Source organism: Poromitra crassiceps, assembly GCF_964638095.1.
Source record: "Poromitra crassiceps genome assembly, chromosome: 5".
Lineage (NCBI taxonomy): Eukaryota > Metazoa > Chordata > Actinopteri > Beryciformes > Melamphaidae > Poromitra > Poromitra crassiceps.
The window spans coordinates 49,959,820-49,978,917 of NC_139642.1; the positions used below are offsets into that span (position 1 = coordinate 49,959,820).

A 19,098-nucleotide genomic window follows, 5' to 3' on the forward strand; every position below is an offset into this window, starting at 1 on the left:
CTAGGCAGTGCTCTGACATTACAAATACCTCAAGCCCCCCCCCCCCCCCCAGGCCTGTTTGTACCGGTTTATACGCGCACGTCACAGTGACGTTGTAGTTGAGCTCTCGCGAGGACGGCCGCGATTCAGCACTGCGCGTCTGCGCGAGCGACGACAGAGACAAGGAAGATGGCGACGGAGGAGACCGAAGCAACTGAAGCCACCGTGAGCAACGGCGAGGTAAAATGAATGACACTGTATAAATGTTTAAAATTGTCATGCCAAACCGACGGAGACCGCATTCTTTGTTACGGGGCCAAGTGTGGCACCGCTAATGGTTAAACGTGTTCCCGTTCATTACACGAGAGTCCCAGTGACGTTGTAAGTGCCGGTTGGTTTTAAACCGACCCCCTCCTACTGTTCACGATGTGTCGAGAAAACCATTTCTGTGTAACGTTCACGTTAGCTAGCCAGCACCTGTATGTAGGCTAACGATTTCGTGACACACGGCATTTATAGTGGTGACAAGCTAGTTGAATTCTGGGCTGTTGGTTAACGTTACTGCTAGCTATGCTGCAGTCAACTGTCAGTCAAGCTATCATAAGGCCTAAAACCTAAAACAGCGCAGCCAGGCCAGTCATTTCATGGCATGCAACATACGTTACAGACGTGTCATATCACTTCCTGCCTTTGGTTTACAATCAACTAGCGTTAGAGGAAAGTGTAACTTGTATAATATTTCATTGACGTTATCCCACTGGTTTACAGTGTAATTGGCTATCAAGCAAATCTCCTAATTATTTGCAAGCGAGCGACCTCTAGAAACTGTAAATATTTGTACAGTAATTGGAGGTAATTTTGCTTTTTTGGTTCTAGTACAGTACTTAGTGATTATGTTCTTTAAATTGTGTGTGTGTTTGTTGGGGGGGGGGGGGGTATTGTTTTACATCATTTCGGCCTTTTGGGCTCCACTGCTAGTGAATTAATCCAGAGGAAATTCTGTGAGGTTAATCTAGAGGAAACACTGTGTGGCTAATGGCCAGCTACACAATAGTGTCTGCTTTCCTTTTCATTTTCTTCGTTCCCCTTTAGTATTTCTTTGTTGAGCACAGGCGTAACAAAATTGGGCCCCAGGAACCACACTCAGACACGAATGAATGGCTTCTTGAACTTGTTCATTGTGAGAGTGCGGACGGAAGTTAAACAAAGTAGCGTCAGTATTGTGCACAGCTTTGATTTTCTTTGATGGATTATTGACATACATTCCACAGCCATTCTTTTAATCAACTGCTACAATTTCTCTCAATTGAGCCGTTTGGTTCCATGTATAGACTGTTTCCACGGAATTGTGTTGCTAGGGAACAGTTTGAAACCTAAGCGTATTTCCTGTCAGCTATTGTATTAGCAAACACTGCAACAGGAAGTAAGCTAGGGGCAATTTAGGATGTTTATGTTGTCAAGTTAAAACGTCTAATAGATACTGTCACTCTGCCGCCATCTGTGACAGATTGACACACCAGGGCTTACTGCCTGCCCTCTTGCTGCCACACACTCACACCCACCCTGAGGATGCATTGTCTGATTTACTGTCATAACCCGAATTGGGGGTTAATTGTTAATCCTCGTTTAGAGTGTAAGTTGTAAATTATTACCTTGTACTCAAGCAGATAACCTCAAGAGTTTCCCCCAGTGTAATGCAGACCCGGTGGCCCACCGGGCCAAAGTTGACCCCCAACTAGGCCCTAAGCATCGGGTATAAAAAATATGTATATATTTTTAAGATTTTATTATTATTATTATTATTATTATTATTATTATTATACATTTTTGCCTATGGAAGCTGTTTTATAGCTTTTTAAATTCTCAATTGCATGATTCCGTCGGTGATTGTTACCACACAAACTATAGGGCCCTACCGTAATGGTGCCACCAGTCTGTTGCTGGCCCGTGTCAGGCTCCGGTCAGCTCCGCTCAGGCGCGGCCCCTGTCAAAAGATGCTTACTTGCCACTGGACCGAACAACTTTTCTGGGGGAAACCCTCCTGAACCTATTTCTAATGTTAAACATATTGGTGAGTGGTGACCCGTGTGTGTAATGGATATTATGTCGTTGATCCCTCCAGCCATGTCTCTGATAATAGAATTTCTTCTATTAGGAGGACATGGCAGCATGGATGAAAAATCCTATTATCTGCCACTTCATGGCCTTGAAATATACAGTTTACGGTGGTGCTGGGCCAGTATCTTATCCCAGACCTTCAGATTGTACTGTTCACTACTGTATATATGAATTTACTCACCTCCAGTCCTATTTGTCATCCTAATAAAAGCTGGCATTTTTTTCCAGACCTCAGCGCTCTCTGTCTATAGAGGCAAACCATTGCTCTCCCTTGTGTTGGTGACAAGGGGGCAGATTGGATGTTTAGATAGTGAATGAGTCTCATGACTTGGCATGTGCTTGTCCATTGTGTCACTTTGGAGAGAATGTGGCCCTGCTGGGGGGGGGGGGGGGGTCATGCATGTGCTAGGGCCTGGAAGAGCAAATTAAAGAGCAAATAAATGACATCATGAGTGACATGTTACAGATTTGAAATGTTTGACGCAAATTTGCATCTCGACTCTCCAGTGAGTTTCCTTACCTTATACAAGTTATTTGAACTATGTCGAAAACAAAGGCATTATTATAGGCTAATAGATTGTCTAACAGCCTGAAATCATGCTGTTGGATAGGCAGTAAATGAAATTGGTCTAGATCAGAACCAAGTGACCCAAAATTGCCACCTCATGCGCTTTGTCATCTCTGCAGGAGTTATGCCTTCATTTAATGTATCTAGGTGTTGTTCACTCTGTCTGGATTGGAGATTGACGGTGATTCGGCTCCCTATACTGTGGATGTGACTTATAATAATGTCCCTTAACTGCTTTTAGATTTCGCTGAGGTATAGCAGTCAAATCATTTTGGATGAACTACTGATGTGACAAAATGCTGAACTGCCAGTGAAGCTCTTCTTGTTTGATGCCATGTTTCATTCAATTTGGCAAGTGTGCCGCTGCTACAAAGGTTCCTAGCGTTGCTGCGACTGACTGTGTTGAGCTGTGTGTGTGTGTGTGTGTGTGTAGGTAAGCAGCAATGGAACTGTTGCGACGACAGATGGCCAAGCTGTGCAGATGGCTGAAAACGCACAGGACCCTCAGCAACAGCAGCCGCAGCAACCACCTAATGCATGGCAGGTCATAAAAGGAGTCGTCTTCAGGTGGGGCTTTCTCTTTGTTTTTCAATGTCTTTCCCTCCACATGTGGCTTATTATCTAATAGTAATAGCAGTTCATGATACCAATAGCCTATTTTTATCATAGTTTTTGGCCAGTAATAAAAACAATGTACAGTAAGATTAACCATTAAAGTACCGAACTTTGGCACAGAATGTCTTAACATGTTTTGGTAGTCATTAGTCGGTACCCAGCAGCTGGGAAATTCCGCCCTCAGCTAGAGGAATTGCTCATCCCATCCCAAAAAATAATAAAACAATAATGCAATAATCATAGCTAAAATTGGCTATATGGGTGGCGTCTGTGGTGACGGTGTCAGTCACGATTTGTAATGGAAGTGATGTCATAAATCAGTGAATTATGATGTCATCAGTGATGTCACTGGAGCAATTGTGATGTCATCAGTGATGTCACTCAAGCAATTGTGATGTCATTAGCGATGTTACTCAAGCAATTGTGATGTTATCAGTGATGTAATCCTTCCTGGTATGAGCTGATGGCGCACAGTTGCACAATGACGCCTAGGTGGATGGGCGGTGTCTGTCAGTGCAGAGTCTCCACCCTAGGAATTGAGGGCCTAGTACAACAAAATTGTCTATAAAGAGCTATTCATAAACTGCAACACCTAATGAAAGAAACCAATCCTCTAATCGACACAGGAACAAACCTTGGTCACAGTTACAAAAAACATTCAGACAGTCTGACCGATGACTACAAAGACTCTGGGACAGAGTTTGGGGTTTGGGGTTTCCGGTGTAGAGCGGACGTCCCCACCAAGACTTCTGCTCTCGTGTGCCGCGGTCATTGTTTACAGTCCGATTGACGCGAGAATGATTGGAGTTGGAGTTAATTGATCGATACTTTTTGCAGCGTTTTAGGTCCAGACGGCATTTAGGCTAATCTCTATAAACAGATAACTGCATGCAAGACTACGTCAGACTGTAAACAATGATGGAAGCAGAAGTCCTGGCACGGATGTCCGCTCTACACAGGAAACCCCGATATTCCCGGCCGTCTGTCGTCGTAAGACTGATAGACTCTGGGTGCCCAGATTGAGCCATACCAACCACAAAAAAACATATACCGTACATGTATATATGTTTATATATACATGTGTATGTGTTGTGTATATATATATATATTTTATATATATATATACACACATACAGATCCTTTCCAAAAAATTTGAATATCATGGAAATACCATGGATGACCGTGGGCTTCAGCGGATTGTCAAGCAAAGACAATTCAAAAATTTGGTGGAGATTCAGAGGGAGTGGACTGAGGCTGGAGTCAGTCATAACTGACTGCTGATTTGATCTTCTTCACACTAATTTCTTGAAATACTGTTTTGGGGGTTTTCTGGAGCTGTAGGCCAAAATTATGAAAAATGAAACGAATAAAGGCTAGAAATATTTCACTTTGTGTATAATGAATCTATAATCTATGAAAGTTTCACTTTTTGAAAGGAATTATGGGGGGAAAAAACTTCCATGATATTCAAATTTTTTGGAAAGGATCTGTATATACAGTATATATATAATTCCAACAAAACCAGCCAAAGCACAAACCCACTTTAACAGGTTAGGAGTTAGAGTGATGAAACTAAAATAACCTGTCTTATTCCTGTGAATGTTCCTCAATATCTTAGCTTTGCAAAGTTGACCTTGTTGACCTGTCGCTGATTCATTGTAGAAGGGAGACATCTCTCGCAGAGCCTGAATGTAGCCTAACTCCAGCTACTACAGCTTTATCAGATTAGCTGTTGTTGGTTTCACCCAACTCTTGCACCTCTCAAGATCTCAAGAGATAAGAACACTAAATGCTTTTGTCTCACTTTTTGATAATTTACATACGAATTTGAATACTAACCCAAATAATCACCCCTCCTGTTTGTCCTCTTCCCCTTATCTGTTGTTTTCTTTCTTTATTGGCCCGTTCTTCCTTTGCTCCTACTCTGTTCCCGTTCTCCAGAATCTTCATAATCTGGGCCATCAGCAGCTGGTTTCGTCGAGGGTCGTCCACCCCTGACCCCAACACCCCAGCAGGGGTACCAAGGGCACCTAGCAGGAACCTCTTCCCCAAGGACACCCTCATGGTACACCAAACTTCTGTTATGTGACGTTTTCACACACACTGGGGGAACAGCTGTCCTGGGTCGGGAAGCACAAATAGTGTCAGACCAACTTTGCCAGGCGGAGATCGTCCATTCTAAATAGTACATTTTAATCGTGTCTTTTAACGGGCATCCGGGTAGTGCAGTGGTAGATACCATGCCTACCAACAATAGAGCTGTCACTTTTTTATTCGAAATTCAAATGTAACTTCGAATGTGGGGGAGGGGGTGACGTTCGATATGTAATTGACCCATCCGAATTAAAATAATAATAAAGGATTTTTTTAAATGTAATTCCTTGATGATCCAGCAGAGGGCGCTCCGCTCTAACAGCTTGACCTACCCTGACCACCTGACATGTCTTGACTTGACTCGACAGGAGTTGTTGTTTGATGAGAGACACAAGACAAAATGGAGGCGGACGAAGATGCTGCCGATGCAGACTGATGCAGACTGATGCAGACTGATGCAGACAACAACAAAGCCAGGAGCGGACAATCACAACACTAGCCTCAATGCGACTCATCAGTAATTCTTCCTTCTTCGTCTGGGAGTTTGGCTCAAATGGCTGCACGCAATATACACGTTATAAAACGGGACCTTCTTTGGCTGTGTCATTTTGGTTTCAACTGCTCCACAGCGCGGAATAACCAATTCACTTTGGATATAATCGAACAAGTTGCGGGTCAATTAAAGATCGTTCAAACTTCATTTTTTTTTAAAGTGACCGCTCTAACCAACAAGAGGGTCGCAGGTTCGATCCCCCTTGTTTCCTCCGGCTTTGTTGGGTGTCCATACAGGCACAATTGGCCTTTTCTGGGTGTCGGGTGCTACATCCTCCCAGTGAAACTCCTTGCCGTCAGGTAAAAAAAAAGCGGGTGGCGACTGAACATGTGTCGGTGGAAGCATGTGCTAGTCTACATCTCAGATCGGCAGAGGGGATGGAGCAATGACTGGCCAATTGGCCAAGTACAGTTGGGGAGAAGCTCCATAACTATTTGGACAACAATACAACAATAGAGTGCCTCAGGGATAATGTATTGCGCTGGGTTCCCTCGCCTCGAAGTCAAGGCCTGTCTAGATGGTCTCTAGAGATGCCTGAAATAAGGACTATGGTTAACAAAAGTTTATTAGATCTTGTTTCCAGCAAGATAATCTTCACATATATGAACACCACTTTCATGGTTTTTGAAGCTTAAATGCGATCGTCAGAAAGCGCTTAAAAAATCATAAAAGTTGTGTTAATTTGTGAAGATTATCTTGCTGAACACAAAGATCTAAGTATCATACACTGTTGTTAACCACCAGGGGCCGGTTGCACCAACTGGTCTTACACTGGTCTTAAGCTAAGTTGGTCGTAACTTTACGACCTAACAGCTACGCCGGTTGCACCAAGACGACTTAAGCCTTATTTTCACTAAGACCAGGCGTAACTCCTACGCCTCGTCAGGAGGAGGCGTAGAGCCTGCCTGTAACAGAGATCTCCGCGGAGACCTTTTTGACCGTCATCGTCGTAACACCGCCAGTTCGCCGTCTTTGAAAGCACGACGTTAGATTATAACTAACTAGTTAACCTAACCCGCCTTCCAAAATGTTGCCGTTAGTTTTTTAGAAGTTAATACATAGAATTGGGAACGTTACATTCAATTTCATTCAGACTGACTCTGTCTGCTCAATAGCCGCCATTTTTCCCCCGGAGCGAGGGAGGATGGGAGGAGGGAGGGTGTTTTACAGTAGTGGCTGAGAGAGCGTAGTGGCACAGTGCTCCAAGCAGGTCGCGAGGCACATTTTTTGCAACATCATCCAATCAGGGTGCATTCCCTGGCAATTCACATGGACGCGCATTGCTACGACCAGCATAGTTAAGACCAGACATAAGCCGTGTTGGTGCAACAGGCGTAAGTCCATGGTCTTAACTAAGACCGACGTAGGAGTTACGACCAGGCATAGTTAAGACCAGTTGGTGCAACCGGCCCCAGGCATCTAACCAAAAACCTATTGACTTGAGACGAGAGAACCCATGCTAATGCATTTCCGGGTTTTAGGACTCATTCCTTCGGCGCGCTGTCTTGCTGTCTCTCTCTTTGCTCTGCTGCCCCCTGGGCCTGTAATACTGTATCACAAATAGGGGTGTCAAAATTAATCGTGTGAATCGAATCCAATCGAATCGTTGACAGATGAATTATTTATGTTTAAATTTCTGTTGACATTCAGATTTTAAAGCACTTTCTAAAAGAGGGAGTTGATATTTATCTGACTGCTTGTATTAATTGATGAAAAAGTAGCCATGTGCAGTAATAATTCAGAAAATTGAGGATGTGATACATGGAGCTGCAATACTTTGAGCTGTAACGAGATGCATCGTGGAATCGAATCGTTGACAGATGAATCGTAATCGAATCGTGAGGCCAGTGAAGATTCACAGCCCTAATCAGCCTCTATTTTCTCACTGTGCCTCCAGGACCTGTACGTGTACATCTCCCAGGACGAGGTGTTCTCCGACTTCAACAACACAGATGCCCTGTTCTGGTTCCACAGGGATCTGGTCTATGGAGACTGGGGCACGGGGGAGGACGGGGACGGCTGCTATGAGCACTACAAGGACATGGACATCCCAGAGGTAGGGAGGGGAATGATGATGGAATGATGCAATTAGAGAGATGCAGCGGGAGTGAAAAGAGAGGGAGGTAGCAATATGAGAGTAGCTGGGTGGTGAGAAGGAGTAGGAGTGAATTTGGGATCATGTGGTAGGCTGTGGTGAAGGGGCTGCAAAGACAAGTGAGTGATGAGCTTGATGAAGCGATTTTCAGAATCAGAATCAGATGTAGATGTGTGTTTATCTGAAACTCTAATACCTCTTCCTGTCCTGGTGTGTACTTGCAGACGGTGCAGCAGAATGGCTCCCTGTACATGCATGTGTACTTCACTAAAAGTGGATTCCACCCAGACCCTAAACGCAAGAGCCAGTATCGCAGGCTGGCAACAGTTCATTCAACGCGAAGTAAGTACAAGACATCATGGATTGTAAGTGTAAGTGTATATCATTTAAATTTACCTAATCGCTACTTGTTAACTCTTTCAGTGCTGAATAAATTCAAGCGCAGGAAGTTTCTGAAGACCAAGAATCTGCTGACAGGAGACACAGAAGCAGATCCCGAGATGATCAAGGTTGGCTGTTTTGTACGGGTGTATAATAAAGATAAATGAACGAAGAAAGTCGCACCTATCTAAATAACCTTCAAGGCAGGTGCTGGACCAAAAGCTCCCCTTTAGCTCATTTAACCCATTGATACCTGATGCAGCATTTGCGTGTATATCCCTCATTTGTGTGCGTATCCCTTTAAGACGGTTCGCGGTCTTAAAGGGATACACACACAAATGCTGCATCAGGTATCAATGGGTTAATGTAGCAACCCCTTCTTTCTTGTTTCTAATAAAGATACATGGCCATAATGTAGATAACTTCATGATCATGTTTGAAGTGTCTCTCAGTGTACTTTGAATTTGTAATGTGCCAATATTGAGAAGTGGTGCAACGCTTTGATTTCTGAAATTGATGACTGTTGTAGTCAAACAGAATCACCTCCTTGACTCTTAACTTTTGAATTGGACACAGTTGGTGCCGACTTGGTCGTTGATGTGCAAGCATCAATGAATATTATTGTCTTTACATTCATGTAGCTGTAGTGGTCACCCACTGCTGGACAATTTCTCCACAGCGAGAGAGAAAAATCCAATGGAACGAAAATCCATCATCTGCTTATTGCCTTTCTTTCCCCCCCAAAAATCCAATTACAGTTGTCCATATTTCTTCACATGAATTTCCAAATAATAAACCTTATTCAACTGCAACACCTACTTAAACTGATCCTGGGTGCTGGGAACCCAAAATCATCCTCAACCTATCTACTGGTAACACTAGTAATGATCTATGGATCTGTATAATAACAACAATAATAATGATGATAATAATAATAATAATAATACGGTAATAATAATAATAATACTTGTATTATTATTATTATTATTATTATTATTATTATTATTATTATTATTATTATTATAATAATATATATATTTTTTATTACCGTATATGTTTAGGAGTCAACGAGTTGATTCTTTTGGGTTTGACTCGACATCACAACACAGCAGCTGTGACATGAGCTAAGTCATCTGACTTAGCTGGAATCTTCTCTCAAAGCTGAAGCATAGCTTTCCTCAAAGATGGTTGCATTTCTCTGCTGACAAGTCTAATCCAATGTTCCTGCATGCAGCGGGCGGAGAGCCATGGTACAGTGGAGATCATCTCTCATTGGCACCCCAACCTCACCATCAACATGGTAGATGACCACACAGCCTGGGTCAAGGGCTCAGTTCCCCCTCCACTAGATCAACGTATGTTCTTCTTACCTATTAGTGGGCTATGCTTTATAAATTATTTATTAAGTGTTTTAGCTATATCATCAGTTTTCATGTTGTTTTTTAATTCTTTCATAAGTGAGTGAATTTGTGCCTAGTTTCTTTTATCTGTGTCAAGCCACATTCTAACTTTGAACGTACCTGCCTTCTTGTTTTCACATCTCTACCACTTCCACCGTTAGATGTTAAGTTTGATGCGGTGAGTGGCGACTACTACCCCATCGTGTACTTCAACGACTACTGGAACCTTCAGAAGGACTACTACCCCATCAACGACTCCCTGCAGGCCCTGCCGCTGCGCCTCGTCTACTGCCCGCTGTCCCTGTGGCGCTGGCAGCTGTACGCCGCCCAGAACGCTCGCTCGCCTTGGAATTTCCTACCTGACGACACCTACGAGCAGTCCGACGAAGACCAGGACTCTGTCAAGGTGAGAGGTCAGGGGTCGCAGGAGTGGGAAACGGAGAATAAGAAAGATAATTTTTGTAGATGTCGGGAGATGGCAGTAATTTTGGGTCAAGGTTTGCTCCTGGGCCCATTCCAGGATCAGTTGAAGTAATAATGGCTCTTATTTGAATATTTATATCATGACACTTTTCCACCTGTGGTGCAATCACTGCAGCTAAATTGAAGGTGTAGAAAAAAAATACAACCCTTAATAAAATTTGAGATCCATGGTGTTGCCTCTGTGACTATGGCTGAATAACGTTCTTTTTTTCGGAAGGTGGCCCTTCTGGAAACCAACCCCTACCTCTTGGGAGTGACCATCGTGGTCTCCATTGTGCACAGTATCTTCGAGTTTCTTGCCTTCAAGAATGGTAAGGTCATAAAAGTTGGTCTGTATGCAGGACTTTTTTCCAATACAAGTTGATTCCAAGCCTTCACCTACACCCCGCCTTCTTCTCTCCCTCAGATATCCAGTTCTGGAACAGCCGGCAGTCTCTGGAAGGCCTGTCTGTGCGCTCCATCGTCTTCGGGGTATTCCAGTCCCTGGTGGTGCTGCTGTACATATTGGACAACGAGACCAACTTTGTGGTGCAGGTCAGCGTCTTCATCGGCCTTCTCATCGACTTCTGGAAGATCACCAAGGTCATGGACGTCAAAGTAAGTCACGGCAACACAAGGGTCTGAACTTTCTTTTCATGCACATTTGTTTTTGATTTAATAATTGTTGTACATTCAAACCTTATCCTGTTGTATTTGTACATTTTGCTTTTGTGCAGCCTATTACACTTTTAACACAACACCCCAGTAACCTCTAATTTCTCTCCTTCCCAAGTTGGACAGAGAGAACAAAATTCTGGGGATATTGCCACGATTGGTATTCAAAGACAAGTCCACATATATCCAGTCCTCAACCAAAATCTACGACGATGTAAGTTAAACCAATACTTTCAAAAATGCACTTTGAGGGATTTTACGTTTTGAAATGATCTCTAAAGATATTTTGAAACCTCCATGGTAAAAAGTCTGGCATCATAGATGGTTGATAGATTGGTACAATGGTTGATATTTCATTTGTTTATGCATCTTTTCTTAAGGGTCCTTAAAAACTTAAGAGGGACAAGCAAAAATACACATTTCTCCTTTGAGGGATGAATAGAATATATATAGATAGAATATCACAAGAATGTGTTAAAAACAGCCATATTATGTAATTTCTATCTATCTATCTATCTCTATCTTTTTTTGTTATTTCTAACAAAATGGTCAATAATAATTTGTTTTCTCTGCTCTCTCATGTCCTGTGTCCAGATGGCCTTCAAGTACCTGTCGTGGTTGCTCTACCCTCTGTTTGGCTGCTATGCGGTCTACAGTTTATTGTATGTAGAGCACAAAGGCTGGTACTCATGGGTACTCGGCATGCTCTATGGCTTCTTGTTAACCTTCGGTAAGTCAGTGTGACTCATTAAGTATTGTACAATCGTCTGTCAAAGCCCACATCACATCTATACAAGCAGACTGTTTACATGGATAATAATCTGTCTAGATGCACCGGCACACACTCACACTTCCTGTTGTTAGCATTAAGATAATAACTTCCTGTTATGCCGTTCAGCACATGCTCTTGTGTGATCATTCTTAACCCTCTCTCTGGAACCGACTATTTTATTGTTGTTTTTTTCTCCTGTCTCTATTGACACATTCTGTCCAAATAGTCTGTTCCTGTGTACACAGATCTATAGTTGTAGGCCGTCGTAAAGCCTGATCAATTATATCCTCTATCTTAATTACTCTTGAGTACACATGAGGGTAATGTTTTCATGCTTGCATCATGGTTACATAATGGTTACATATCCAACTCCCAGAAGCCTCTGCTGATGCGCTGTTCATAAATAGACATCAGAGAGACACATTCAGTCGTGACACCAGCAGCCTGTTGCACCAGCTGAACATACTGTAAGTTCTCTCTTAAGTTAGGGTGTAAAGTCCACACTAACTGCTACGTTGAAACTAGTTAGTTTGACACTTAACGTTGTGTTTTTGTTTAGTTGCACCATGGAGACATAAGGTACAGCTTAACCAGTAGACCGTAGTAGTGTCCTCTAGTAAGAGAGTGGCGTCAGCGGAGGACCAAAATGCAAGAATCATTAGCCAATGAACAGCCAGGAATGGGTCTCGCGCTACTTTTGCATGCTAAAATAAAGCCGATAATGTAAAATTTGATTAATTTCAAGGGATGAAAAACCCTTTCAAAGTACAACACTGTCTAGTTTGATGCAACTCGACAGTGCTGCTTTTTTTACTGAAGAGTTCCACTTTCTACTTCCTTGAAAAAAACTGGTCCATTGGAGTGAATGGAGATGTCGGAACTCTTCTATTATACGGCTCTGGACCGTAGTAGTCCACACTAACCAAAATAGTGTCACAGAAAATGACATTTTCAGTATCTGACCAATCAGTGAAAAGCACAGTAGAATCGATGTTTATTACCATTGTCAAATTAAGCGGAATGAAAACATTCATGCTGAGGATGGTATGTGTTGTGAGGATACTCCAAATTAGGGCTTTCATATTTCATTAACACTAACCAAATGATAATGTTATTGTTATTCGTTCGTTAGGTTCATAGACTGTTAACCTTAAGGCTGCTTGTGTTGTCGATCACTGGGTTTATAGTTGTTTTCATCTAACGTGTGTAGGCTTTGCTATGCAGTAATGTTAGTGGAGGTTAAACGGCTAAAATAATTTTAGAATTTTAAGTGTTGGTTAAAATAGCTAACATTAATCACCAAACATCCTCATCCTCCCGAGTTACCTCACCTTTCAAAACGATGCGGTGACATGCCAAGTTGACAAACACTGCAAACAGTGCCAACTGCTATTTTACAGAGGACATACACCACCTACGGGCTAAGTGAAAGATTTAAGTTGTAACTTATGCCTACGTTGGAACTATTTCACTTGTGCAACCCTTATTTTTTATACAGTGCACTCTTCTAGTGATCATCTTGGGAGGGGTCAAATTGATCACTATAAGCGGATGATCACTAAAAAAATTTTTTTTTAACTTTTTCTTTATTTCTCATGCAGATTACCATCTAATTGACATTAGTCAGTGGAAGTTTGAAACCCCCATTAGTGTTTTACTTCACCTGTGTTTACCCTGCCTTTTCGACAGAAAATGGCCCCCGTGAGAAGGGTCTATTGAAACCGAGAACAGACAGACAGAGATTGCCCACTTGCTCCCTTCTATAAATATATAGATTAATACAGTACATATAAAGTAAACAAATGTTATTGACTTTAAAAATCCATACTCCAGCTGTTTCAAACACAGTGGTCTCACGTAGACAGAGACACCGCCATCTCTCCACAGACAGATATGCCACGATCTCTCCATATACAGACATGCACCGAGTATCGCTGCTGTATCTCATTGGCTCATTTTTGGCAATTTGTAAGTAAAATAAATAATACTGTAGTTTTTAAACTTTTTTCCGTTCTCAGGTGGGACATGGCGCAAAATGATCACTGTAAGCGGAGTATTGATCATTATATGCGAATTATTTAAACAACATGTGTATAGGAATGATTCGGGACCAAGCTTTTTGATCAATATAAGCGGTTGATCACTATAACCGACGTTAACCGTGATCACTATAAGCAGATTCCACTGTAGTAGTGCCTAAACTCTGACTTAGTGACACTTTACACTCAAACTAGGTAAAGTTTGAACTAACGCACAGCTGGTGCAACCCACTGTTGTTTAATTTACTACCTCTGGTGGGAAATTGTTTATTTTACCTAATTGGTGCTTTCCTTTATTATCTGTCTTCCTTTGTTTAGGTTTCATAACAATGACGCCGCAACTATTCATCAACTACAAAATGAAGTCAGTGGCCCACCTCCCGTGGAGGATGCTCACCTACAAGGCTCTCAATACCTTTATTGATGACCTGTTTGCCTTCGTCATCAAGATGCCCATGATGTACAGGATAGGATGCCTCAGAGATGGTATGTCTTCCTCATCTGGTTCTTGATATTTCGGGACATTTTGTTGTGTGTTAATAGCAGTTTGAAAGCCGTCAGTATCTTCATCCCTGAATTTACCCTTTGTCAAAGAATCAGGGGAAGTTAATTAACCACCTAAAACAAACCAGTGTTTGGTTTTCTTAAGTTACATGATGATGATCTCAGATGGGCAGGGTTTTGCTGGAGTTGGTTTCAATATGGTTGAACTGTAAATGGCTCAGCATGTACAGTATATAACAAACAGGCGTGTTATAATGAATGACCCATCTTAGGTAGCAACTCATGTAGAGTAGTTAGATGATTTATCCAGAAAGGTCTGCTATTTGTTTGTTTCTATGTTTAGGCAGAGTTTGTCTGAAGGGTTTGTTTCACAAAGAGTTTCTCTGGCCATTCTCACTGCGTTTTACCACACTGACACACAAGGAATGTGGAAGTCGGTGTCCTTCATGTCAGGGCCATGTTGAGACTGCCTATAACCACAGAGCGAGGGCCATGTTGCCGTCAGCACAGCTTGTCTGTGGTGCTCTACCTGCTATGTCCGGTATACGGATATACCACCTAGTTTTAGTTTTTGAGATCTTAGCCATTTTCCTAATGCCACTTGCTATTCCCCATTTATTATGAGTTGCTATGTAATTGGATCCTTCAGCACTTTGACTACCAAAATCTTGTCACTAAATACACATGAAATGTTTTGGTTGCCTGAGCCTGTGTGGTGTCAAGGCTTATGGATATGCTAATTGACTAAATCTGTGGTACTACTTATCAAGTTTTATTATGCCTTGTTTATCATCCATCTCCCCATGCAAAATGTGTTTACAGCTCACCAAAGTCATTACTACAACTCTTGGAATTTACTGTCAGTGCATTTCTGGCAGATATTACAGTAGTACATGTCAACTGTTTTTTAGTGACACTTAAATTGAGCTAATAATAGGATATGATATAGTATATATATATATATATTTAATTTTAATTTTTTAATTAGAACGTCAATTTCTTTGAATTTCTGTGTACTCTTTAGAATTTTTCTTGACAAAAGGTCTTGCGTTTGTGTATAAATGTTGTTTGTAAGTGACGGGATTTGTTCCATCAGACAACTGAATTTATGTTGATTGTATGATTGATTGATTTCTTGTCCTGCAGATGTGGTGTTCTTCATCTACATATACCAGCGCTGGATCTACCGGGTCGATCCCAACCGGATGAATGAGTTTGGCACCAGCGGTGTAGACCCAACCAAGGACAACACAGCAGGGGGAGAGGCCGCTGCTGCCACACCCCCAGCCATCGAAGGGGCAGAGGCCGCTGCTGCCACACCCCCAGCCATCGCAGGGGGAGAGGAAGCTGCTGCCACACCCCCAGCCATCGCAGGGGCAGAGGAAGCTGCTGCCACACCCCCAGCCATCGCAGGGGCAGAGGAAGCTGCTGCCACACCCCCAGCCATCGCAGCCATCACAGACAAACCGGAGGAGGAGAAGAAGAACGATTAAGAGAGACCATGCGCCTATCTGCCTCCCTTGCCCCTCACTCCTGGGCCGAAGAGGACTTGTGGAAGCCAAGCAGGGTCAAACATGCGTTTGCCAGGGAAGGGGAGTCATTGTTTAGCTGTCATGGACGCCGCTACAAAAAAAATCGGTTCAACTCTCCCTCTGATTTCTGTGTGGGGATCCACAGCGAATCATATTCAGTGTAGACTTCGTAAATTCTTATTTCTGTTCCCCCACCCATCCCCACCCTCTCGTTTTGCAGTTCAAGTGAAGTAAAACAAAATGTGATGTACTGTATTCTATATAATTTTGAGAGGGTAACAATGTCTTGGACCGGAGGTTGGGAGGGGGACGGATTGCAGTTCTATTACATATCTTTTTTTTTGTTTGTTTTTTAATACAGGGAAGAAAGGCCAAGTGCAACTTTTGTTCGGTCTATAGATTCCTTGTGAATTTTTCTTTTCATTCCATGTGATCACCGTGTTTCGGGTTGCCTGCAAACTGGTGAGTAGTGCAAGAGGAAACTGGAAAAGTCCTGATCCACGATGGAGGCCTAGAAGAGAGGCGGTGAATGGAGCCAAGATGGACGACCCTGTCGAAACACTACCCACAACACAGTGACTACTACCCTCGATTTTAAACAAATAGTTGATGTTCCAAACTTGAACAGAAAAAAATAACAGCCTTGTTGGTATTAATATAAATATTAATATTGTCAATGACTTGATTTTTTTTTTTTTTTGCTTTTTCAGTCACTGAATCTTTCTTTTGTATGTCCTGAAACTGTACAGAATCTCAGCTCGTCATGTTAATAATACCGATGTCAAACTGTCTAGCAATAGCTAATTTGCAAGTCTCTTTTCCCCAGCCGGTGGACTTCTCATTTTCAAGTTGTCTCATTTTCAAGTTGTTTCATGTTCATGCTCCAAGCCAGCTCAGCTTGACAAACGCAGTCGAGTCTGAAAGTCAGACGCGTATTGGAAGAATTACAGTGTCTCCCTTGCTTTTATTTTGGGTGCTGTACGTTCTGAAATGAAGTTCCATGTTGTTGGTACATATTAAATTTTGAGCACTCATGTTTATAGTAAAACATAAGTGTGATTTAAAATGTCTATTTTTTTTAACAATAACTACATGAGATCGGGAATGTATTTTATGAGGAAACCCTTTGTGTGTCCATGGACCCTGATGCTCATTGATGAGGTGAATCCCCCCATGTCCTCAGTGCCGACTGTCCGGTGGGCTCGTCAAAAGGGCCTTTCTATGTGGAGTTTGCATGTTCTCCCCATGCTCCCCATTCCTCCAGATATGAACCCCCCCCCCCCAACTAAAAAACATGCCCAAAAAAAGTTGCTTAAAGGTCTAATGAAATTACCAAAGGAGCTGTTGATGTAAAGTTATCCCAACTATAACATGTTAGTATTGTGGAAATTTGCCTAACATCCTTTGAGAAACTCCCAACAGAATCAAACATTTAGAATTCCAATCTACATCTTTTGTAAATGATGTCACCTACATAGAATTTAATGGATTCTCTGATTGGTTGACAACTTGACAGTATGTATAATGAATGAGGTGTCCTGTAATCTGTCAGACAATAGCCATCCAGATACATACTGTAAATTGCCAAATGAGCCAAAATCCTAAATTCCAGCTGGATATTATTCCCCAAAGATAGAAACATTAGCCTGCAGTGGAAGGTTCCGCTCTCACTCAGTGCAACAAGCTTTGTTCCACCTAACCATCAAAACTGAAAACAAAATTATGCTCATTTTGTTAGAAATCAACATCACACTTTTCCTGCCTGCATTGAAATGGTTGCAATGGATCTTTAAAGTTTCTGTGTAGAAAGACAAAAAAAAGTTGAAGTAACGCTGGTGCAAAATATAGATATGTAAAGTGAATGGAAAAAGTTGAAAAAAACCCACCTGCAATATTCTCCGCTGGAGATCTTTGTCTTTTCAGTCAGGTGGCAGAAAGTAGATATTCAACATGTCATTTGCTTGTTTGATGCATCTACCATATCTCTAGTCTACACACTATCCAGTCGTTCTCAAAGTGGGGTCCGGGGGGTGGAGGGGGTTCCCAGCAGAAATGGGAATTTATTTTCACTATAATTCCATCCTATAAGTAACACAATGACAGAATGTATGACTTTTGGTCAGGGGTTTAATACACTTTCTGTAATAAAACATCTAAAAGCAAAAGTCTTATCAGATGGAGGACCCTGGGACAAAGTTTTATCAAATGGGGGTCCTCCAGGGTGTCAGTTTAGGGGTCCTTGATGTGAAAAGGTTTGAATACTACCACTGCACTAATCTAACCACAACCCTAAGATTGATTAACCCTAACTCAGGCATTTATGTACGGTAGTCTACTTGTCACACTACTTACCACCAGAAACTAGAGATTTTATTTGCACACCATAGTAGTCACAGTTGAGTAGCTATATAAGAATTGGACTATATCCAGAATATAAATGATCAAGAGTGACCTAGTTAGTAATATATTCCTCGGTCTATTGTGACCAGCCCTCTTGTCTTGGCTCTGGGATCACTTTTTCTCCCAATATTTCCTCAGTCTGGGAAACCCAACGTTTATTGAAACTTTCACTTTTGATTTATTTTAAGTCGACCGTGCTTCCCGTCGCCCGTAGATGGCGGTGCTGCGCCTGCAAACTTTCGAGGCAGTAGTAGGCTAATGATAACATTACAGTCTGTTGGTATTATGATGACGACACAGACGGAACGGACGGAACACACTCGGGTTTTAACACGAGACTCCTCGACGTGCAGTGAGCTGATTGGTGCCGTTTAGTATCAATGAAATGGTGAATTGTCACTTCTCGCTCCTTCTGGCCAGAGTGGATGATGAAAGGCGCATGATGCAACCAGGAGAAATATCCAAGACGTTCTACTTGTATTGGGGGGGAAGCGGGTGTGGGACATGTGAGAGAGGAGAGGGGTAGCTACATGCTGGTGAAAAAAGGGGAGGACCAACGCAGCTCGTAAGGTTACGGCACAATGGAAAATGCTTAGGTCATGATGTCAGAATCAGAATCACTTTTATTGCCACAGTATGCAAGTTACATACGAGGAATTTGTCTTAGTGTCTGTATGCAGCGTAGCGGTTACATCAATATACAGGGATAAGAAGTAGGAAGATAACTAACGGCAATCGCAAGGTTGCAAGTGCAATCAAATCGATGTGCCCAGCCAACTGGATGAACTTGAATACTCAATGAGTAAACATTGACACTGGTCCTGGTGGCGTGTGGAAGCAGGGCGGCCTGCCCCGGGGGGTTTCCCGTGACGTGAGGGGATGTCCACACCCCAAAATCCACAGCCAGTCAC

General features: G+C 42.4%; 1 protein-coding gene across 1 annotated transcript; it reads left to right on the forward strand.

Moving 5' to 3' along the window:
* Positions 1-168: 168 nt before the first annotated feature.
* On the forward strand, positions 169-16,829 carry clptm1 (CLPTM1 regulator of GABA type A receptor forward trafficking; the record flags this gene model as incomplete). Its single annotated transcript, XM_083637943.1, has 14 exons — positions 169-219; positions 3,099-3,232; positions 5,222-5,345; positions 7,825-7,983; positions 8,247-8,364; positions 8,446-8,531; positions 9,638-9,758; positions 9,965-10,209; positions 10,504-10,597; positions 10,693-10,883; positions 11,059-11,154; positions 11,535-11,670; positions 14,070-14,237; positions 15,402-16,829. 14 exons carry the CDS (start codon positions 169-171, stop codon positions 15,746-15,748), a joined length of 2,070 nt encoding a protein of 689 aa, XP_083494069.1. The 3' UTR covers positions 15,749-16,829.
* Between the last annotated feature and the right edge of the window lie 2,269 nt (positions 16,830-19,098).